General features: G+C 43.1%; 1 protein-coding gene across 4 annotated transcripts in view; it reads right to left on the bottom strand.

Moving 5' to 3' along the window:
• Nucleotides 1-1,012: 1,012 nt before the first annotated feature.
• The window catches only part of mag (myelin associated glycoprotein), a 28,740-nt gene continuing 5,855 nt past the window's right edge, over nt 1,013-23,897 (bottom strand). The window contains exons 4-12 of one of the 4 annotated variants that reach the window (XM_034174155.1): nt 23,440-23,808; nt 21,182-21,478; nt 18,783-19,040; nt 15,438-15,698; nt 7,927-8,235; nt 3,333-3,432; nt 2,634-2,730; nt 2,289-2,342; nt 1,013-1,993 (exon numbers count right to left, since the gene is read on the bottom strand). In XM_034174155.1, coding sequence (XP_034030046.1) covers nt 1,835-1,993; nt 2,289-2,342; nt 2,634-2,730; nt 3,333-3,432; nt 7,927-8,235; nt 15,438-15,698; nt 18,783-19,040; nt 21,182-21,478; nt 23,440-23,808 — 1,904 coding nt within the window. In that variant the 3' untranslated portion in view covers nt 1,013-1,834. The remainder of the gene's footprint in view (nt 1,994-2,288; nt 2,343-2,633; nt 2,731-3,332; nt 3,433-7,926; nt 8,236-15,437; nt 15,699-18,782; nt 19,041-21,181; nt 21,479-23,439; nt 23,809-23,897) is intronic. The other 3 variants (XM_034174156.1, XM_034174159.1, XM_034174157.1) reach the window with 3 other exon arrangements.

Raw genomic sequence — 23,897 nt, 5'->3', positions numbered from 1 at the left:
TGAAAGTAAATGGGAAGCTAGGCCAATATGTCTTTGAGAGCAATCATAAGTGATGCATCATTAATTACTTGTGGCTTCATGCTAACTGATTTGTGTACATCCAACCATTCATCCATTTTCTATACCCGATTACTCCAGTTAAAGGTGATGGGGTGGGAGCCTATCCCAGCAATCATACATCTTGAGGCGGGGTACAGCCTGGACAGGACACCAGTCTATACCAGGGCCACATATAGACAAACACATTCACAACCGTATGCACGTCCATCCATCCATTCATTTTATATACCCACTTACTCCATTTAAGGGTCACTGGGGTGGGGGTGGGGTGCTGGAGCCTATCCCAGTAGTCATAGGGCATGCGGCAGAGTACCCCCTGTGGGAGGAATGGGATGTGGGAGGAAGCCGGAGCACCCGGCGGTAACCCACACAAACACGGGGAGCACATACCAACTCCACACAGGCCCCAGGTGGGAAGCAATCCCACAACCTTCTTGCTGTGAAGCAACAGTGCTAACCATTAAGGTTTGTGTACATTAACTGAATATTTAACTGTCTGATGTATAACATAATTGCGTATGCGTAAGTTGACAATTGCGACAAATGCAGCGGCCATCTTGGTGGACACCAGACAGACCAAGGTTTTAAAAATGAAAGAAACAGAAACTCATAAACGAGTTCATTTCATGGTAAATGTAACTTATTCCATGCCCGCTCCTAAATTACTAAAAGTATGTAATGATGAGGTTATTCAGTACGTCAAGCCCATCCATGTCTAGCAGGTAGCAGATCACAGTATATTACACAAACAAAACAAAAGCACTTCTGACTTCAACTCATCCCAATTATATGTTCTTTTAATTTGGATACTTACAGGTTGATAATATTAACTGTTTTTCAGCTATCATGTTAAGAAATTAAAAGGTATAGACCCATCTCTCTTGATTTATTCAATCAATGCAACCAGGCTTTCACAAAAGCCTAGGAATATGCTGCTTTTTTTTTTTTTTACATTTTCTCCCATCTCATTGGATCATGGTAGCAGCATCACCATTTGCTGAGACTTGATGATGTCAATGAAAACCACAACACATATTCATTTCTGATAATATAAAGGTGATGGTGACAAATTCTCAACATTTTTATTTATCATCAGAGGTGATGGAGTCACAACACGCCAAATAAAACTATGTGGAAACAAAACACTCAGATGTGTTTGTATCTCTCACCTCAATCACTTATCTTCATGGGGTGTAATTAATGAAGTGTGAGAGGAGCGGGAATTCTCTTGCCATCGGGCAGCAGACACACACACACACACAACATACATACATACATACATACATACATATATATATATAGATAAGAAAGTGAAAAGCACAGTTACCCCTTCCCCTGACACTTCGACCGGCAGCAGACACAGTGACCATTACTTCAGACGCCTGTAGAACACGATCACAGACGTCAGGGTGTTTGAAAAGAAAATCGACTTTCACAATGAAGAATATGACAAAAGCAACATCAACATAGTTTCTGCAAACGTTAGAACCTGTATATTACATCAGATGCTGGAAGTCAATTCATGACATTGTCCAGTAGTTTTTGTTTTGACTAAAAAGTACCAGTTGCCCCAAAGTGGGGACTTCTGGAAAATGGGGAAGTACTGGGTATTATAGGTAACAAACCTAAATAAATGTAAAAAATAGACGCCATCGTATGCGGAGAGAAATCCAGAAGAGTGTGGTTGTTACAGAGTTTGAGACAAGAACACGAGGAGGGTTTCAGGGCTGCCACTGCGTCTCGCCTAGACGAGGGATCAGGGAAGGATCGCAATTCATTTGGCTTTGATTTCCATGTAGTTGCTGCTGTCATCCTCTCTTCCTGAGCTCCCTTCCCTGGCCCTCGCCCGGGCAAAATCCAGGGCAGCGTAGTTCAGCTCTCGCCTCTCCAGTTCTGCCATAGAGCCCACATGCTGATAATCCCCGTCTTCTCCCTGCACAGAGAGAGAGGAAAAACAAAAAAAGCTAACACATGCAGAGCAGGTAAAGCCTCAATTCAAAGAAAAATACAACCGGATGGAAGAGATGTTAGTCTTCACTGGTCTGTAGGATGAACAAGGATGCTGGGATGGTTCTTGTTAGTTCAGCAGTTTGTCATAACAGTGAAACAGCCATGCAACAGCCAGATTGGAAGCCAGTGGCACCATACAGAACACGGAAGCTGATGTGCGAGGAGTTGGGTCTATCACTGAGGATTGTTTTTAATGGGGACTTGTTTAGGAACCTTACCGTGGTCTCTTCTAGAATGGAGTTAAACTTTGAGCCCAACAGCTCTGTCTTAAGCTGTGCAGGAGTTAGGGGAGACAAAAACAGACAGAAAATGCAGAGCAGCGATGAAAGCAAGAGAAAACAGTGTTTGGAAAGGTCATGGTTGGAGGTACTAGACAGGTAGCAGGACAGATTTCTCCTCTGAATGATCTTGTTTTCAGAGGATGAAGTGGGGTGTCATAATTTACAACTAAGTTCACAACACAAAACGTTTAGGCCAAAAAAATTATAATAATAATATGAGAATGGTTGTCCAGCCCATCCTCCACCATCATAACCATATTCATTTACATCAGCGTGTCTCACCACTTTCTTCCTCAGATTATGTTTGTCCTTCTTGACTGCGCTGTAGTACAAAGCTGGGTTCTCCAGGACCACGTCCTGCCTAGGGTTGCCATTCTCTCTGGGGGGGCGGAGTCACATAATCAGACTCGGTCTCACTGCCGCTAAAGCAGGGCGACACGCCAAGCCTGGGCATCCATTTTAAAACATCAAGCTGGATAAGGTTATGCTGAAGGCTGACTGTGGTTGTGAGTGATGTGGTTATTGTATGGGTTTAGTTGCTGAGCTCGCACCCACTTCTAGGGTGGTTTGTCAAAGAAAGCTTGCCATTTTGGCAGTCCAATGTGCTTTTGGGTTTAAATGTTGGTTAAGAGGACTTCTTAGGTTTCATTTAGTGGAGCAGATCATGGATACAAAGCGGTGTCAGAGCAGGGAATTGAGCCTGCAGAAATATGAGGTTAGTCCAGCTTGCTAACCAATTCCACAAGCCAGCCAATGTGGATCTCCAAAGCTTACTTGTTGTGTCAAATAAAGTGAAATTGCTCTGGAGAGGAGATTCTCATGTCCTTCAGACCCACATTCACTCAGATCCGTTATGCGTCAATGCGTTTTAGAATGGATGACTAGGCTTAAGTGTTTCCGCGTATCTCAGAAAATGCTTTGTGAGAAAAATGTCTACTTCTGCCTCGCACCGGCCTCCATTAGTTCGACATGTGTACTCACTTTTTGTTGTTGTGGCCAACATATCTCACTGCTGCAATGATGAAGGCTATTACTGCCACGCCCCCAATGGTTCCGACTATAACGGCCATCATGTACTTTTCTGAAAATAAATCAGTACAATTAAAAATGATAAATTAGTTTGGTTCGTTTTAAAGCACATCAATCAGAAAGCAACAAATGGTTCAGACCACACACACGATTCTACAGTAAATTCTTGGTGTCATGCATTTCTGCATCCACCACACCATAGAAGTGCCTAGGTCCAACCACGGACAACTGCCCAAGCAAACAACGCTTGTGGTCAGTCTATCAACCTCTATATAACAGCCTACTGTGGTTGTGATTGGAGAAACATACAGCATACTGCTGTTTTTGTCTGTTGCTTCACAGCCACAGAAACCTATAACTCCTTCAGAATTGTGTGGCTGCACTGCTGGCTCACTGGTTTGATTCTCACATGGTCATTCAGCTATTGAGATCTGCCCACTCTATACAGCTTTACCATACTGGCTGTATTTCTTAGACTAGTATCTCACAGAGCAGCAAATGCTGATGAACGTAAAGAATTTCTGCTGCCCTTCAGGAAGAACTGCTTTGTCTGGCTGCTGCTGCAGCTATCCTTCTGCAGAAGAGAAGGAAAAAAAGAGGAAGTAAAAGACAAAAGGAAGAGAAAGTTGTACACTGTTTGGGTCAGAGTGGTTGCGAACCAAAAAGATCTTTAGCGACATGAATTACAACCATTTACAAATGCTTAAAACGGTTTTTAGACATCTGCAACTATTCACAGAAAAATAAATTTGCTAAGAAATTTTGAACATGTTCAAAATTTATTGGTGACAGTACTGTTTACAACCCTAAAAACTGTTTGCAAACTGTTGTACAAACCTGACAAAGCCAAAAATTTGCTACATTCGTCAGCATTCACTGCTCCATTAGGTACGGGCTTTAAAGATTGGTGTCATTTAAGTCAAAGACATATTCAGTGACTTGGAAATCTTCATGTATCCATCCCCTCATTTATCTAAAGAAAATTGGCTGTAAAAGTGATTGTTTGCATTAACAATAGGCCTTATATTTGCTTTTTCAGCTGGGGTAATGTTGAGGTTGGTAAACAGAGCCACTAATTATAAATTTCTTCTCAGGACTATTTGAAAACTAGATTTATCATGCATATCTGATTAAAAAGGAAAGGACAGATTTATGTACATTCATTTTCCTTTGTGTTTTCCTGAAATGTCTCAAAATTAAATAAAATATATGTGTAAAAGACAGTTATTTCACTTTTTATGTCAAATAAATGAATAATTTATTAAGATATGAACTTTTAAATACCCATTAAAAAATAAAATCAGATGACACAACATTCATTTTGCAAGTGGGATGAATGTTGGTTTTCCACTAAATACTATAACATTTTGTTTATTTTTGCCTGTCTGTATTGCAACCTAGTGGTTGACCATTTTCAAGCTCACAGTAATTTGGAGTATTCGGCCTTCTTGGAGTCCCTGGCTGGATGAAGTCCTGCATGGGGCTCCAGTGGGGGAATTTATTGTTCTGTGGCGGACTTCAATGCATGCGTGGGCAGTGACAGACACCCCTGGAAAGGCGTGATTGGGAGAAATGCCCCCCAGATCTAAACCCGAGCTGTTGTTTGTTATTGGACTTCTGTGCTAGTCATGGACTGTCCATACCAAACTTCATGTTCGACCATAAGGATGCTCATAACTGCACATGGTACGCAAGCACTCTAGGCCGATGATCAATTTTGTGATCATATCATCTGATCTGAGGCTGCATGTTCTGGACACTCGCGTGAAGAGAGGTGAAGAGCTATCAACTGATCACCATGTGGTGGTGAGTTGGATCAGAGGGTGGGGGAGGACTTTGGACAGACCTGGTAAACCCAAATGGATAGTACAGGTGAACTGGGAACATCTGGAGGAGCCAACAAATCTTCAACTCACACCTCCAGCGGAGCTTTTCTGACGTCCCTGTGAAGGTTGGGAGCATTGAACCAGAATGGGCAATGTTCAAAGCTTCCATTGCTAAAGGTGCAGCAGGGAGCTCTAGACTGAAGGCCTTAGGTGCCTCAAGGGGCGGTAACCCTTGAACACCATGGTGGACACCGGTGGTCAAGGAAGCAGTCTGACTGAAGGAGTCCTTCTGGGATATGTTATCTTGGAGGACTCCGGAGGCAGGTGCAAGGTAATAACAGGCCTGAAGGCTGGCAGCCTCTGTTGTGGGGAGGCAAAGCAGTGGGTGTGGGAGGAGTTTGGGACAACCATTGAGAAGGACTTTCAGTCTGCACCTCAAGAGAGGAAAATCCCGAACGATCCAAGTTGTATACAGTGAGGATGGGATTCTGTTGACCGTAACTGAATAGGTAATTGGTCGCTGGAAGGAGGAATTTGAGGAACTCCATCAGACTGGAGTGCCCTCTACAGTAGAGGCAAAGCTTGAAGCTGATGAGGGATCATCATCAATTTCCCGGGTGGAAGTCACTGAGGTAGTTAAATAACTCAGCAGTGGCGAAGCCCTGGGGATTGATAAGATCCGTTCAGAAAAGCTGAAGGCTTTGGGCGTAGAGGGACTATCTTTGATGAGACGTCTCTTCAACACTACGTGGAGGTCTAGGACAGTGCTAAAGCAGTGGCAAATTGGGGTGGTGGGCCTCATATTTAAAAAAAGGGAACCAGAGTCAAACACTCTTTTCCAGCACTCTGGAGTAGACTTTACCAGGGAACCAGAGCATGTGCCAACTACAGGGGCATCACACTACTCAGCCTCCCTGGTAAAGTCTACTCCAGGGTGCTGCAAAAGAGTGTTCGACTGACAGCTGAACCTCAGATTGAAGAGGAACAATGTGGGTTCCGTCCTGACTGTGGAACAACCGACCAGCTCTTCACTTGCACAAGGATCCTGGAGGGGGCCTAGGAGTATGCCCATCCAGTCTACATGTGTTTTGTGGAGTTGGAGAAGGCGTATGATCGGGTACCCCAGGAGATGCTGTGGAAGGTACTGCGGGAGTATGGAGTGAGGAAGTCCCTTCTCAGGGTCATCCAAACTCTGTACTCACAAAGTGGGAGCTGTGTTTGGGTCCCCGGCAGTAAGTCTGACTCGTTTCCGGTGAGGGTTGGCTTCTGCCATGGCTGCGCCTTTTCACCAATCCTGTTTCTGATATTCATGGACAGGATATTGAGGTGTAGTCGGGGGGGAGGAGGGTCTTCAGTTTGGTGGGCTCAGGGTCTCATCACTGCTTTTTGCAGTTGATGTGGTCCTGTTGGCATCATCAGCCTGTGACCTCCAACACCCACTGGGTCAGTTTGTAGCCGAGTGTGGAGCTGCTGCGATGAGGATCAGCACCTCTAAATCTGAGACCATGGTTCTCAACAGGAAACTAATGGATTGCCTACTCCGGGTAGGGAATGAGGTCTTGCCTCAAGTGAAAGAGTTGAAGTACCTCGGGGTCTTGTTCACAAGCGAGAGGACAATGGAGCGTGACATTGGCTGGAGAATTGGCACAGCAGTGGTGTTATTGCATTCGTTCTACTGTACTGTTGTGACAAAAAGGGAGCTGAGCCAAAAGGCAAAGCTCTTGATCTACTGGTCAATCTTTGTTCCTACTCTCACCCATGGTCATGATGGTTGGGCCATGACTGAAAGAACTAGACTGTGGGTACAAGCAGCCGAAATGGGTTTCAGGAGGATGGCTGGGGTCTCCCTTAGAGATAGGGTGAGAAGCTCAGTCATTTGTGAGGAGCTCGGAGTAGATTCGCTGCTCCTTAACATTGAGAGGAGCCAGCTGAGGTGGTTCGGGCATCTGGTAAGGATGCCTCCTAAGGGACCCTCCCTAGAGAGGTGTTTCAGGCATGCCCACCTGGGAGGGGCCCCATAGGAAGTCCCCAAACTTGGTGGGAGATTACATCTCCACACTGGCCTGGGAACACTTGTGATCCTCTTGTCAGAGGTGGATAATGTGTCCCAGAAAAGGGGAGTTTGGGGTCCCCTGATGGAACTGTTGTCCCCGCGACTCGATGCTGGATAAGCAGGTGAAGATGAGATGAGTGTACACATGGAGGGAGCCAATTTTAATAACTCCTGCACCATGATGACAGGAGCTAAAACAGATATAGACTTTGGTTTCTTTGATTTTAATTCAGTTATTATGCCTGACAAATCTTCATTACATTTGCACATAAACCTTTATGAGTAAACCTGCCTCTAATGGAGCATTTTAGCAGCAAACATCAGACTGTCAATTTTGTGTTGTGAACGCCACTGACAGCAAAACTCAAACTGGACTTAGAAGGAAATGATAATACCTTCAATGACTTAAACTAATCTAGATGTAGTTTAATGTTTGATTATTCAAAAACTCTTGTTTCATTCCAAATGCAAAAATGAAGCATTTAACTTTGTAGCTGCTTTGACAGTAATAGTTGGCTCTTTCAGCTTGTCAACAGTTAAAGCAGCATTTACTGTAGACTCTACCGTATTTACTGTAGACTCGAGACTAGACTGTGGGCTCTAAAAATGTCAATGTCAACACATTTGAAAGTGTCAGTCATGATTTTAGGTGCATGGTTTGACTCACTCTCCTGCTGGAACTCCAGATGCACACTTTCTGTTCCATACATGTTGGAGATACTGCAGTGGACATTGACGGCAGGGACGCCATTGCCGACACGCTCGCCTTTCTCCCGCAGCTTGATCATGCCTGTGGATGTGTGCCCGTCTGTGTGCGTGTAGAAGTTGTAATGTCCATTGGTTTCATTGATGGTGATGTTCAGATCAGGCAAGTAGAACTCAATGGTGGGTTCAGGGTTCCCTGAGGCCATGCAGACACACTGGACACCCTCCCTCACCACCGTACATTTAGACTCTTCCAGAAGGACTGGGGCATCTGAGAAAGGATACAGCAGATTAAAGACCTAGAATAACAACACAATGAAGTGACTCATAGACTAGTCAGGCAATGACTCTTTTAACCTGGAGAAGTGTTAATCTGCGTAATGTCGGTCTGGGTTTCTTCATCACTTCCTTTTATATTTACATCCACCAAGGACGTAATAAAATCATCAGGGTTCATTTATTTATTTGTCTGTCTGTTACATCAAAACTACTGCACGGATTGTGATGAAAATTTCATCACAGGTACATATTAGCCAATGGAAGACTCCATTAAGTTTTGGAGGTGATTCAAATCCAGATTCTTGATCAAGTTTCACTTTATATACAGTGAGGAAAATAAGTATTTGAACACCCTGCAGTTTTGCAAGTTCTCCCACTTAGAAATCATGGAGGGGTCTGAAATTTTCATCTTAGGTGCATGTCCACTGTGAGAGACATAATCTAAAAATAAATCTGGAAATCACAATGTTTGATTTTTTTAATAATTTATTTGTATGTTACTGCTGCAAATAAGTATTTGAACACCTGTGAAAATCAATGTTAATATTTGGTACAGTAGCCTTTGTTTGCAATTACAGAGGTCAAATGTTTCCTGTAGTTTTTCACCAGGTTTGCACACACTGCAGCAGGGATTTTGGTCCACTCCTCCATACAGATCTTCTCCAAATCTTTCTGGTTTGGAGTTTCAGCTCCCTCCAAAGATTTTCTATTGAGTCCAGGTCTGGAGACTGGCCAGGCCACTCCAGGACCTTGAAATGCTTCTTACGGAGCCCCTCCTTAGTTGCCCTGGCTGTGTGTTTGGGTCATTGTCATGCTGGAAGACCCAGCCATGACCCATCTTCAATGCTCTTACTGAGGGAAGGAGGTTGTTTGCCAAAATCTCGCAATACATGACCCCATCCATCCTCCCTTCAATACGGTGCAGTTGTCCTGTCCCCTTTGCAGAAGACCACCCCCAGAGTATGATGCAGAATAAGAGGGCTTCTTAAAGAAAAATTAACAGGTCTGTGTGAGCCAGAATTCTTGCTGGTTGGTAGGTGTTCAAATACTTATTTGCAGCAGTAACATACAAATAAAAATTTAAAAAATCATACATTGTGATTTCCGGATTTTTTTTTTTTTTAGATTATGTCTCTCACAGTGGACATGCACCTAAGATGAAAATTTCAGACCCCTCCATGATTTCTAAGTGGGAGAACTTGCAAAACTGCAGGGTGTTCAAATACTTATTTTCCTCACTGTAGGCTTTGAAGGATTACAACAAAACTACTTTAGGGATTCTCACCAAATTTGCACCACACATACATATTAGCCTGTGGAGTCGTCCATAGAATTTTGGAGGTGATCTGGATCTGGATTCTGCCTCAGGATTTCACTTTATATAGACTTTGAAGGATTACATCAAAATTACTTCACGGATTCTCACTAAATTTGCACCACAGATAGATATTGGGGCATGGAAGACTCCACTGAATTTTGGAGGTCATCCAGATCTGGATGGGTGGATGTCAGAAATCTCTGATTGCTCTCATTTGATAGCGTCGCCCTCATCTTGAGTCATTTGTTTCATTTCCATTTTAGCCTACACCGTTTTTTTTCTCTGATTGATCCCTTTAAAATTGTCTATAAAACCCTTCTTTTATGTTCCATATTGTAAGTACGAGGTCTGTTAGAAAAGTATTCGACCTTATTATTTTTTTCAAAAACCATATGGAATTGAATCACGTGTGATTACATCAGACATACTTGAACCCTCGTGGGCATGCGTGAGTTTTTTCATGCCTGTCGGTTACATCATTCGCCTGTGGGCAGTCTTTGAGTGAAGAGTCGCCCACCCTCTCATCGTTTTTTCATTGTTTAGGAATGGCTCAGAGACTGCTGCTTTGTTTGATCAAAATTTTTTCAAAAACTGTAAGGCACAACTGAGTGGACACCATTCGATAAATTCAGCTGGTTTTCGGTAAAAATTTTAACGGCTGATGAGAGATTTTGGTCTGGTAGTGTCGCTTTAAGGACGGCCCACGGCACCTGACGGCGATCTGCGCTTCGAGGCGGCAGCGTCTCGCCGTTTCAAGTTGAAAACTTCCACATTTCAGGCTCTGTTGACCCAGTAAGTCGCCAGAGAACAGAGAACTTTCAGAAGTCGTCGGCATGAGGAGTTTATTCGGACATTCCATTGTTAACGGACATTTTGTAATGAAAGAACGTGCGGGCAGAGTCGCATGTCGGGCCGGACCCGACCGCGGGGGGTCGCAACAGGAAAAACACCTCCGTTGGAAACCTTAACGGGCAAGTTGGAACATGCCCAAGCTCTTAAACAATTTCTCAACAATTTCTCAGTTACTCACTTGTTGAAAGCCATCAAAAGCCGCCTGAATTTTACAAATGGTTTTCAACACAGAGGTGTTTTTCCTGTCGTGGCGAACACAGATTCGCCGAGTCGTCACGGAAACAACTCGCCGAATTTGCCCGCACGTCTTTCATTACAAAATGTCCTTAAACAGTGGAATGTCCGCATAAAGTCCTCATGCCGGCCTCTTCTGAATCTTCTCTGTTCTCTCACGACGTCCTGGGTGAATTAAGCCTTAAATTAGGATGTTTTCAGGTCGAAACAGGCAGACGACGGCGCCTGGAGGCGCTGCGCGACGTCCCGCTCCGTGGGAAGTCCTTACAGCGACAGAAACACTCCATAATCTCTCATCAGCCGTTAAACTTTTCACCGAAAACCAGCTAAATTTCTCAAATAGTGTCCACTCGGATATTCCTCACAGGTCCAGAAAAAATTTTGATAAAGCAACGCGCGCCGTCTCGAGCAGCGTGTGAAACAAAGGAATTCAGCCGAGAGGGCTGAACCACATCTCACTCAAGGCCTGCCCACAGGGCAATGATGTCACCGACACGCGTGAAAAAACTCACGCATGCGCACGAGGGTTCAAGCATGATTGGTGTAATCGCACGTCATTCAAATCCATATAGTTAAAAAAAAAAGTAAAAGTGTCGGTTTCTTATCTAATAGACCTCGTACATCTTCAGCCATTTGCCAATTCTGCTCATATTGATGGTTCATGGTGTTTTTTCTCATTGCCAACCTGCTTCACATTCCAGTGTTTTCCTCACTGTCTTTGCCTGCCCCTTTGGATTTATTTGCTTGGTTTGGCTGCTTACCTGTGTACAAACTTTGCTGTGTTTCTCATTAATACTGCTGCTGCTCCATCCCAAACAGACAAATCTGCCTCGCTGATGGATCACCTGTGTTTGTCCTTGGCCTGCCTCATGTCTCATGATTAAATCATGCCTCATGATTAAAGTCTGCACTTTATATCTGAGTGGCACAGTGGCTTAGTGGTTAGCAATGATGCCTCACAGCAAGGGGGTTGTGGGATTGCTTCCCACCCTTTCTTTGTGGAGTTTGCATGTACTCCCCGTGTTTGTGTGGGTTTCCTCCGGGTGCTCCGGCTTCCTCCCGCATCCAAAGACATGCAGGTTCGGTGAACTGGAATCTTTAAATAGGTGTGTGTGTGTGGGTGTGAATGTGTGTGTCTGTCTATATGTGGCCCTGCGACAGACTGGTGTCCTGTCCAGGGTGTACCCTGCCTCACACCCTATGACTGCTGGGATAGGCTCCAGCTCCCATGTGACCCTGAATTGGAACGAGCAGGTATAGAAAATGGATGGATGGACTTTATATCTGTCATCTTAGTGTTGGGGTAAACAGGACACCAATCATTACATGTTAGACTTTCATTCCTGGACAAATGAAGTACAGAACATGTTTTTTTTTTCAAGAATTAATGCCTATTTACTCAATAAATACATTAGAAGTTATTCTTCCAAAAATCATCCGAAAACTATCCAAAGACTGCACCTGGTGTACAGCCAGGTCAAACACAAATCACCTGGAAGCTATCTGAAGTACTTCCCAAAATCTGAGGTACTGTAATTAAACATAGTTTGCATGCAGGCTATTGTTTTCAGTCGTGTGTGTCCATCCATCTGTCCGTCCATGTGTGAATAAAATACACTCAACAGAAATATAAACGCAACACTTTTGGTTTTGCCCCCATTTGTATGAGATGAACTCAAAGATCTAAAACTTTTTCCACATACTCAATATCAAGATTTACCTCAAATATTGTTCATAAACCAGTCTAAATCTGTGATAGTGAGCACTTCTCCTTTGCTGAGATAATCCATCCCACCTCACAGGTGTGCCATATCAAGATGCTTATTAGACACCATGATTAGTGCACAGGTGTGCCTTAGACTGCCCACAATAAAAGGCCACTCTGAAAGGTGCAGTTTTGTTTTATTGGGGGGAGGATACCAGTCAGTATCTGGTGTGACCACCATTTGCCTCATGCAGTGCAACACATCTCCTTTGCATAGAGTTGATCAGGTTGTCAATTGTGGCCTGTGGAATGTTGGTCCACTCCTCTTCAATGGCTGTGCGAAGTTGCTGGATATTGGCAGGAACTGGTACACGCTGTCATATACGCCGGTCCAGAGCATCCCAAACATGCTCAATGGGTGACATGTCCGGTGAATATGCCGGCCATGCAAGAACTGGGACATTTTCAGCTTCCAAGAATTGTGTACAGATCCTTGCAACATGGGGCTGTGCATTATCCTGCTGCAACATGAGGTGATGTTCTTGGATGTATGGCACAACAATGGGCCTCAGGATCTCGTCACGGTATCTCTGTGCATTCAAAATGCCATCAATAAAATGCACCTGTGTTCTTCGTCCATAACAGACGCCTGCCCATACCATAACCCCACCGCCACTATGGGCCACTCGATCCACAACATTGACATCAGAAAACCGCTCACCCACACGACGCCACACACGCTGTCTGCCATCTGCCCTGGACAGTGTGAACCGGGATTCATCCGTGAAGAGAACACCTCTCCAATGTGCCAAACGCCAGCGAATGTGAGCATTTGCCCACTCAAGTCGGTTACGACGACGAACTGGAGTCAGGTCGAGACCCCGATGAGGACGACGAGCATGCAGATGAGCTTCCCTGAGACGGTTTCTGGCAGTTTGTGCAGAAATTCTTTGGTTATGCAAACCGATTGTTTCAGCAGCTGTCCAAGTGGCTGGTCTCAGACGATCTTGGAGGTGAACATGCTGGATGTGGAGGTCCTGGGCTGGTGTGGTTACACGTGGTCTGCGGTTATGAGGCTGGTTGGATGTACTGCCAAATTCTCTGAAACGCCTTTGGAGACGGCTTATGGTAGAGACATGAACATTCAATACACGAGCAACAGCTCTGGTTGACATTCCTGCTGTCAGCATGCCAATTGAACGCTCCCTCAAATCTTGCGACATCTGTGGCATTGTGCTGTGTGATAAAACTGCACCTTTCAGAGTGGCCTTTTATTGTGGACAGTCTAAGGCACACCTGTGCACTAATCATGGTGTCTAATCAGCATCTTGATATGGCACACCTGTGAGGTGGGATGGATTATCTCAGCAAAGGAGAAGTGCTCACTATCACAGATTTAGACTGGTTTGTGAACAATATTTGAGGGAAATGGTGATATTGTGTATGTGGAAAAAGTTTTAGATCTTTGAGTTCATCTCATACAAAATGGGAGCAAAACCAAAAGTGTTGCGTTTATATTTTTGTTGAGTGTATATATATATATATATATATATATATATATAGATAGATAGATAGATAGATAGATAGATAGATAGATAGATAGATAGATAGATAGATAGATAGATAGATAGATAGATAGATAGATAGATAGATAGATAGATAGATAGATAGATAGATAGATAGATAGATAGATAGATAGATATTCTAGACTCATTACATACTGTGAGGAAATAAGTATTTGAACACCCTGCGATTTTGCAGGTTCTCCTACTTAGAAATCATGGAGGGGTCTGAAATTTTCATCTTAGGTGCATGTCCACTGTGAGAGACATAATCTAAAAATAAAAAATAAAAATCCGGAAATCACAATGTATGATTTTTTAAATTTTTATTTGTATGTTACTGCTGCAAATAAGTATTTGAACACCTACCAACCAGCAAGAATTCTGGCTCACACAGACCTGGCTCACACAAACATTTACTTTCACCACTGAGCAATATTCCAGTTCTTTTTCTCCTTAGCTCAGGTAAGATGCTTCTGATGTTCATTTTCTAGTTCAGGACTGGCTTGACAATAGGAATGGGACACTTCACTTTCCTGGACATTTTTCTGTGCATGGTGGCTCATGATGCACTGATTCCAACACCAGTCCACTCCATGTGAAGCTATTCCAAGTTCCTGAATCAGCTTTGTTTGACATACTTCTCAAGACTGCAGTCATCCCTGTTGCTTACACATGTTTTCCTACCACACTTTTCTCTTCTTGTCACCTTTCCATGAATATGTTTCATGTCCTTCTGTGGCTTACCCTCCTTGTGTTTGTGTGTGTGTGTGTGGGGGGGTGGGGTGGGGGGGGGGTTCCAGTAAGTGTCTTCTGGACATCTGTCAAGTAAGCAGTTTTCCCCATGATTGCAGCTGTGTGTACTGAACCAGACTAAGAGATTTGTGGTATTTATACTGTATAAGTTGCAAGCTATTCAAACTTGAAATAAACAACTCTAATATTTTGGGATACACATTCACTATTATTTATTTTTTAGAGCTGTAGGCAGTATGTATCAAAATTAAAATAAAGTGCTTGAAACATTTCAGTTAATGAGTTGAGTGAATATATAAAAATTTTCACTTTCTGAAAAACCTGACAAAAATATTGAACTTTTTCATGATATTCTAATTTTTTGAGATGCATCTGTAAATTATTTCATCCTATTGCTTCCCAGTTCTTGATTAACTCAGTCAGGTGTGGAAAGCCAATCAGCTCTGGATGGAGCAGGGGGTCATTTTGGTGGGAATTTTACTGTGGAAACATCATGCTAAACTTTTATGACTGTCTAAAAGTGTTACTTCACTCCAAATGAGTTTTGTTTCCAATGCATAACATGTAAAATGGTTCAGTGTAAACATGAATAAAAGGGAAGGAAAAATCGTTTTGCAAGGGAAGGCAAAGGTTCTTACAAAACAAAATCCACCATGACTCCTTAGGGCTCCAAACGTTCAATCAGCAAATGGTGATGATGATGATGTTTGAATATCAGTATTAATTTCAGCGCTGTTGAATAAAGTGCAGAAGACTGAAGTGCTTACACTCAACAGTGATGTTGAGGGAGCTGCTGGCACGCCCATGTTCATTCTCAGCCAGACAGCGGTACTGCCCATCTCCCTGCGGTGTGATCTCTGTGATCTCCAGCACTGACAACTCATCAGCAGTGATCATGCCCACCAGCTCCCCATCCTTCAGCCAGGTCAGGGTCGGGGCCGGGCTTCCCTGGGTGCTGCAATGTAGGGCCAGAGTGGTGCCCTCCAGTACTGTCATGGAGCCATTTACCAAAGGCTCACGGGGAGGGTCTGCAAAAACAGAATTTATATTTTATTGTTGTGCATATTGGGGCAGAAAATGTCACTTAATGGTTCACATCGTTAAACTGTAAAAACACTGGTGTGAGTGGTGGCACCTCGGTGAAACATGAGTTATATTTTAATTTTAAAGGTAGTTAATTGGCTCGTTTGTTCTCATTTCACAACATAGTTGGCCTCTGGACATTGCAAGTAATTGCATAAAACTGAGCGCAAGGCTAGGTTCCCAGGCACACTATCTCTCTGTGTCTTTGGACAAGACATCTAGAAAATGACTACAAGCCTTGGCGGCGGAAATAACTTGCTTCAGACTGACGACTAGGCTGTTTCATTTAGAAGGCTCCTTGGAATGCAGCCGACAAATGCAACATTCTTTCCCCTGAAAATGAAACATGTCTTTTGTTGTCCAAACAATCCCAAGAGACACTGTGCAATATTTTACTTTCAAGGCAAAATGGTGGGTAAATTTTTCAAAAGGACAATTTTGGGCTCCTATAAATAAGTAATATTTATAAGTAAAGTATAAATACTGTAAGTACTGAAAAAAGATCACTAAACCACTATGCTAGCACTAAACTACTGACATAATGGGAAAATACTCATTGCAGCCTCATTTCAGCACGGTTTGTTCTGACACCCGTTGTCTCGAAAGACCTGATCTGCATAGGTTATAGTCTTAGATGTCTGTAGCTCCTGAATTGGGATACAGCTACATACTCTTATCTGCTTCTCACTATGGAATCTGGGAAAAAAGCACTGGCATTAATAGGTCTCAGGGACTATATGGAACATAGTTCTTTTCTGGCCTCAAATATCTGAATTTGAAAGGGCAACCTTCATTGTTTTCCAATGTGTTTAGTACATCTGGAGATGATGAGCCTTTGTTTCAAATCGTGAAAAATGTTCTGCCTTGATGATGATCCTAGGTCATTGCTGTGTTCATCTTTCCAAAACTACATTGATGCTGTGCACAAATGCTTGTTCTGTGGCACTACATGGCTCATTTTGAAACTATGACAGAGCTGCAAACATTCTGATGAAAGAAACTGAAATGGCAAATATTATTATTAGACAGAAAGAAAAACGGTCTATGCAACAGAATTACCCATTCAAAACAACTTGCTGTTGGCTTAAATCACTCCACGCATCTTTCACACACATGAGACTGAATGCAAATTTAAACACTGAAGTGGGTGTGTTCAAGTGTCAAGCCATCTTTATTTGTCTTATGGCTACCCCAGTTGTCCAGGGGCCCAAAGCAAATCCAGTACAGATCTGCATTGGGATTTGGCACAAATTTTACACCAGATGCTCTTATTGAGTCAACACTAATTGTACATGGACAAACACACACAGCCCCTGGTCTTCCCAAGCAGTCGTCCAGCCAAGTACAAATCAGGACCTATGCTGCATAACGTCTGACATTTGATGGGATCAAAACAGATTAGTTGCTGTCAAGGGGAAAAAACTGTCAAAGGCACTCAGTAGAATACATACTTCAGGCAAGACTGGCCCATCCTAGACAGATATTTTTTTATGGAAATATGAGGAAAACAGGATATAAATGCTTTATTTGGTGCAAGTAGAAAATGTAAAAAAAAAAAACCCCAACAAAAAACAAAAAAAAAAAAACCCTCAAATATTATGAAGAAAAAAACTCCACTCCATGGCCCATGCTTTACATCAAATTTTGTGAAATCTGGTTTGGTGCTTTTTCTTTGTCTCTGTATCTCTGCCTAACAAGCAACCACCCAGGTGTGTACAGGTATGAGTGCACTGTAGCGCACCTGTCCTTCTCTGTTCAGAGCAGAAACTATTGAAAGCCCAGCTCTTCCAAGAGTACCTCCTCTCCCAACATCTCTAACAACCCGACCATGCCTAACTCCCACTTACCATGCACTTCTTTTCTCTCTTTTCTTTTCATTTCTTCTCAGATTTCACTGTCTGGTATCAACTTACATTTCTGCACCGTCACTAGATGGTTTGTATGTGTATTTAAAATGGTATACATCAGTTTCCCTTAAATGATAGAAAATATGGTTTATTTTTATGTTCAAGTCTTCCTGGGCAGCACGGTGGCTTAGTGGTTAGTACTGTTGCCTTACAGTAAGAAGGTTATGGGATCAATTCCCATCTGTGACCTTCCTGTATGGAGTTTGTATGTTCTCCATGCATTTGCATGGGTTCCCTCCGGGTGCTCCAGCTTCTTCCCACATCCAAAGGCATGCAGGTTAGGTGGATTGGAAACTTAAAATTGTCCGTATGTGCGGGTGTGAATGTGTTTGATTGTCTATGTGTGTTCCTGCAACAGACTGGCGTCCTTTCCAGGACGTACCCCTCACACCCTATGACTGCTGGGATAGGCTCCAGCCTCCCATGACCCTTAACTCGTTTTGCCCCACTGGCAACAATTGTTGCTGAAGTGTATCACTGTCATTTTCTACTCAAAATAAAAAATCTCAAAGGTTCTAATGCTACTTTTTCCACTTATAAAAAACATTTGGGCATAAATGGGTTAATTGGAGTAAGCATTTGAAGATTACTGACTGAATGAGTGAAGTCCTCCTTCAAACTGTAGCTTGACTGTGACTCCGTACTTGTCAGTTGCTTTGGACAAAACTGTCAACTAAATTAATGTAATTACTGGCTACATTTTCCATAAACTCAGATGGAACATTTTGCCAGACACTGATGTGTTGGCAAAGTAAAAATAAAAAATAGCAACATTTTCCCCATCTAAGTTCTTGGATCTAAACTACTCAGTGACTCCAAGTTCATATTTAAAATAACTGAATTTTTCCCCAAGAACAACTGCAAATATGTTTTGATGTTTAACCATGATGAAATGTCCACTCACTGTGTCTTAGTAAGAGGTCCAAAAATTTTTCCATATCTTAACAGAATGTAAACAATTCAGCATCTGTCTTATGGTAACACAATGCAGAAGAGAAATGATTTTGTATGTTGGGAATAATTAGACACCAAATCAAGACTGTACACTTCGTCCAGTAGGTCATACATACTGAATGTGCGCTCTGATCTCATTGAATATCAGACACAGTCTTAGTTACTCACACTTGACAGCGAGGTACATTGAAGTGTTCATGGTCCCGTAGCCATTGTGCCCAACACAAGTGTAGACTCCTTCCTGTGCAGGTGTCAGATCGTCCAGGGACAAAGAGACATTGGATGCTGTGTCCCACAGCAGTTCCTGGTCTCCAAACATCCAGGAGATCCTGGGAGGAGGGTTACTGTCTACCTCACAGTGCAGCGTCACAGAGCTGCCCTCCATCACCTCTGAGGAGATGTTCACCCACACCGATCGAGGGCCATCTGGAAGGATGAAGCATATATTGGCTAAGACATGGTCCTGTACTTTGGCAAGTCGCATTTTAATAGAACATTAACAGGCCTTATAAGAGATACACCAGCCACGCTCCTATGGAAGCCCACTTTGGCCGCTTGTACCCGCGATCTAGTTCTTTCCGTCATAACCCAACCAATGACCATAGGTGAGAGTAGGAACAAAGGCTGACCAGTAGATTGAGAGGTTCGCCTTTTGGCTCAGCATCCTCTTCGTCACAGCAGTATGGTAGCGCGAATGCAATACTGCCCTTGCTGTGCTGATTTTCCAGCCAATTTCATGCTCCACTGTCCCCTCACTCATGAACAAGACCCCAAGGTACTTGAACTCCTTCACTTGGGGCAAGACCTCATCCCCTACCTGGAGTAGGCAATCCATCGGTTTCCTGCAGAGAACCATGGCCTCAGATTTAGAAGTGCTGATCCTCATCCCAGTCGCTTCACATTCGGCTGCAAACCGACCCAGTGAATGCTGGAGGTCACAGGCTGATGAAGCCAACAGGATCACATCATCTGCAAAAAGCAGTGATGAGACCCTGAGCCCACCAAACTGGAAACCCTCCTCTCCCTGACTACGCCTCGATAACATGTCCATGAATATCACAAACAGGATTGGTGACAAGGTGCAGCCCTGGAGGAGGCCAACCTCCACCAGAAACAAGTCCGACTTACTGCCGAGCACCCGAACACAGCTCTCGCTTTGCGAGTACAGAGATTGGATGGCCCTGAGAAGGGACCTCCTCACTCCATACTCCCGCAGCACCTCCCACAGTATCTCCCAGGGTACCCGATCATACGCCTTTGCCAAGTCCACAAAACACATGTAGACTGGATGGGCATAATCCCAGGCACCCTCCAGGGTCCTTGTGAGAGTGAGGAGCTGGTTGGTTGTTCCACGGCGAGGAGGGAACCTCTTCAATCAGAGGTTTGACTATTGGCCGAACCCTCCTTTCTAGCACCTTGGAGTAGACTTTACCAGGGAGGCTGAGTAGTGTGATGCCCCTATAACTGGCACACACTCTATTAATATATTTTTTAAATATCAATATTTCATCATTTTTGGTGACTATTTGTGTACATTTTTTGGTGTCACCTACTCTTTTTCCAGGCCATTTTCCAGGCCTTGAACTTGGATGTCTTGGCATTGAGGCTCAAAGCTCCCCCCAGAAGCTGAAGGTTTTTAGCCATGCTAATGCTCCCCAGAAGCATTTACTGAAAAAAGTATGAAGGACCTAAATTACATGGTGAGATGCTGAAGAGCTTCACTTGTTCATGTCCATACATGACATATACATATTACCACTGTTGTCATAGTGCTGCCACATTTATAACAAAATATGTTAATGAAAACAAGGCTAAATTCATCAACACTGAAAATGTTGAAAGTCAAGTTATATTTAAGATACAGTAATAATTCATACATCATCTGAAATATACAGAATCCAGTTGTATTCTTCAGTGTCTAGATAGTATATTGTATACACAAATCAAAATCTTTATTTTAGAAAAAGGCTGTTAATGATGAAAATCCCCAAAACACAAAACAACAACAACAACAAATTTATAGTGTATGCATTGCCTTCCACTGAGCTTTGACAGAAAGTGACTTTGACTGACTGAATAGCAGCAATTATTTACCTCACTGGGAATTTCAGGGTTAACAGGGAGAACAGACGTACCACAGCTATTGTCCTGTATTTGCATACAAGTCAGAAATCAAAGGGGATCTTCTCAACAGTGTGTCTGGTATTGGGTAGGTATTGTGCACATGTGGGTGTGGCAGCTCCAGAGATAGTGTCTCGGCCAGTGAATGCGCAGTATTTCTTTTTTTTTTTTATGTTAAGTGTTATGTTTTTTCTTCATTTGTTGTCTTTATAATATAAAAAATGAGCAATTTCTGTATATCACTGTAACAAATGTATTTTACAGTCTGCACAATTAAAAAAAAATAATGTGCAGTATTTCTATGGATCGACTGGTAGATTGCAGTGAAACATTATGTTTGCTTAATGTCTGTGTGTGTGTGTGTGTGTGTGTGTGTGTGTGTGTGTGTGTGTGTGTGTGTGTGTTTTAATCAATTAATTAATTAATTATTTTTTATTTTTACTTACACTTGATGTCTAAAGAGATGAGCCTCTCATAGACGAGCGTGGTGTTGGGGTAGTAGACCCTGCAGCCCAGCAGCTGTCCATTGTGCATGGGTCTGGGCGTGAAGGTGAGTGTGCTGGAAAGTACTGCAGTGTTACTCTCCTCCAGGTAATCAGAAGATAACTCTGGGTCAGGCAGGTAGTCAGTGTACATCCACTGGATTTCTGGAGTCATGTTAGGGCAGTTATCAGGAGCGTAGCACGTCAGCTCCAAACTCTCATCACTGACGATCTCCTCGGGCATGTCGATGTTTGGTTGATCTGTTGGTCAGGAAAGGATTACTAGATTTGTTTGGCTACACTGAGATTGCAAGCCTTGCTTTTCAATTATTGCTTTCTGGTAAGACCAATTTTTGGCTTTTGCTAAGCTACATAAAAGGCTAAGCATGTATCCTGTAAAATGTAGTGCATGAATTAATAGATAAATGAGTCCATCCGCTTCACTTTTTTAACAAAGGGACTCAAAAATATTAAACTATAAGCAAATTAAAAAGTCATACCTTAATGATAAACTGATTACATGTCAGTTAACATTGATGCACCAAACTGATCCAAAAAGCAACTTTATGTTTACAAAATATACCAGTCCTGTCTGCCAACAACTGAACAGTGTCATCTGCTGGATATATTTGAGCTTGCATATGAGGAAAATTTGCACCCTTCATTTTATGATTCCTCCAACCACAGGGTTTCTGATCATGGTTTCCAGGATTGATATATATATACCTTAGCCCAGGGATCACCAACCCTGCTCCCGGAGACCACCTGCCCTGCATGTCTTTCATGTCTACACTCTAAAAAAAGGAACTGCTGTCTCAATGAGAAAAATTGATGTAACAATTTGCATAGATTTTTATGCCCTGCGCGGCGCTTGCGCCATGAGGCGGGGCATATAGCATCTGGGTTGTCCATCCTTCCGTCTGTCCGGGCGCAATTCGTTCGCCGCAACGTAGCTCGGCACCTATTGTTCACAAAAACTTCATATTTGGTGGGTACATGCCTTGGAGGAGTACTTCGCATGGGTTCGAAGGCCAGTGACCTTGACCTACTTTTGAAGGTCACCAGTGGTCACAACTGTCATATCCTTTGCTGCAACGTATCTCGGCACCTTTTGCTCACAGATACTTCATATTTGGTGGGTACATTCTTTGGAAGAGTACTTTGCATGGGTTTGAAGGCCGGAGACCTTGACCTACTTTCCAAGGTCACTAATGGTCACAACTGTCAAATCCTTCACCTGAAATTTGTTCGCCGCAATGTACCTCAGCACCTATTGCTTGCAATAACTTCATATTTGGTGGGTACATGCCTTGGAGGAGTACTTCGCATGGGTTCAAAGACCAGTGACCTTGACCTACTTTTAAAAATTATCAATAGTTGGCCACATCCTCTAAATAAATATGTCAGTCTACAATTTTCCACTGTGTATCCCAGTTTACATCAAACACATGAAGGTTCAACCAAATACCGACCCCACACGTACATATTACTGCACTTTACATGGAAAATAGTACTGCGCGCGGGGCATTTCGTGACGAATGTCTCTAGTTTTTAAGTTATTTGAACCTTCATTTGAGTTAATGCCACAAGACTTCTCTAGTTAAGTTGAAATAACTTTAGTTAAGTTGAAATAACGTAAAATAATCTATGCAAACTGTTACATCATTTTTTTTCTCGTTGAGACAGTGGTTCATTTTTTACAGTGTACCTGCTGTAACCACAGCTCATTAGTCAGATGTGTCTCTGAGTTCTTGATTGGCTGAGCACACCTAACTTAGTTAATTAGCAATGGGTGAACCAGTGAGAGCTAGAAATCATGTAGAGCAGATGATCTTCAGCAGTAGGTTTGATGAACCAAATAAACAAGAGTTTAATTGCAGTGAGAGCAGAGAACATCTGACTGACATCTCACCGTGTCCTCAGCACGGTGAGATGTTTATGACTGCTATGCTGTGGCGACCCCTAACGGGAGCAGCCCAAAGAAGAAGAGGGTGACCAGGTTCAGCAGGTCCTCGATTGGCCAGTTTAGCTTGGTTCTTTTAAACCATGTACTAAGTACAGGGCATATTCAGACATGACTGTGAAAGCTCAGTGTCATTGGCAGAGGTACATAAATACAATTGATAATTATTTTTGGTTTATCATTAACAGACAAAATATAATGCCTTTCCAATTCAGCCTTTCCAATGCCTTACTAATTCTTACCTTCTTCACTGACTTACCCAGAACTTTAAGCTCAGCAAAGTCAGGGAACGTATACATGTTGGCTCCACCGAGGTCAGCTCGAAAGTAGTATTTTCCTGAGTGCTCTGCACCGATGTTGTTAATGAGAAGTGTGCAGTTTCTCTGGTGCAGATCTCCCAGAAGTTTGGTGCGGCCCTTGTAGCTCTCATGCACAATATCTGTGCGTGATTTGAAGACTACAGGAGGGAAGAGTTGAGGGTAGGGCTGGCCAAAGTACCAGATACCGTGAATGCCATGATACGGTCGGATACCAGATGGATATACGAAAGTGCAGGGGATGACCACGCAGGAGTTAGTCATGGCCGAGATATCTCGAGGTACCCATACGTTCCACTGACAACTGGCATCTGAGAGAAAATAGGACACAGATTAGCAACACTGTCGTCATATCATTCATTGATTAGCTTCCACTGTCAACATACTGCGCAGGTGTTTG

The sequence above is a fragment of the Thalassophryne amazonica genome, chromosome 7, assembly GCF_902500255.1.
Source record: "Thalassophryne amazonica chromosome 7, fThaAma1.1, whole genome shotgun sequence".
NCBI classification, from domain to species: Eukaryota; Metazoa; Chordata; class Actinopteri; order Batrachoidiformes; family Batrachoididae; genus Thalassophryne; species Thalassophryne amazonica.
The sequence above is the reverse complement of the archived record's forward strand: the minus strand, read 5'-3'. Positions and strand labels throughout refer to the sequence as shown.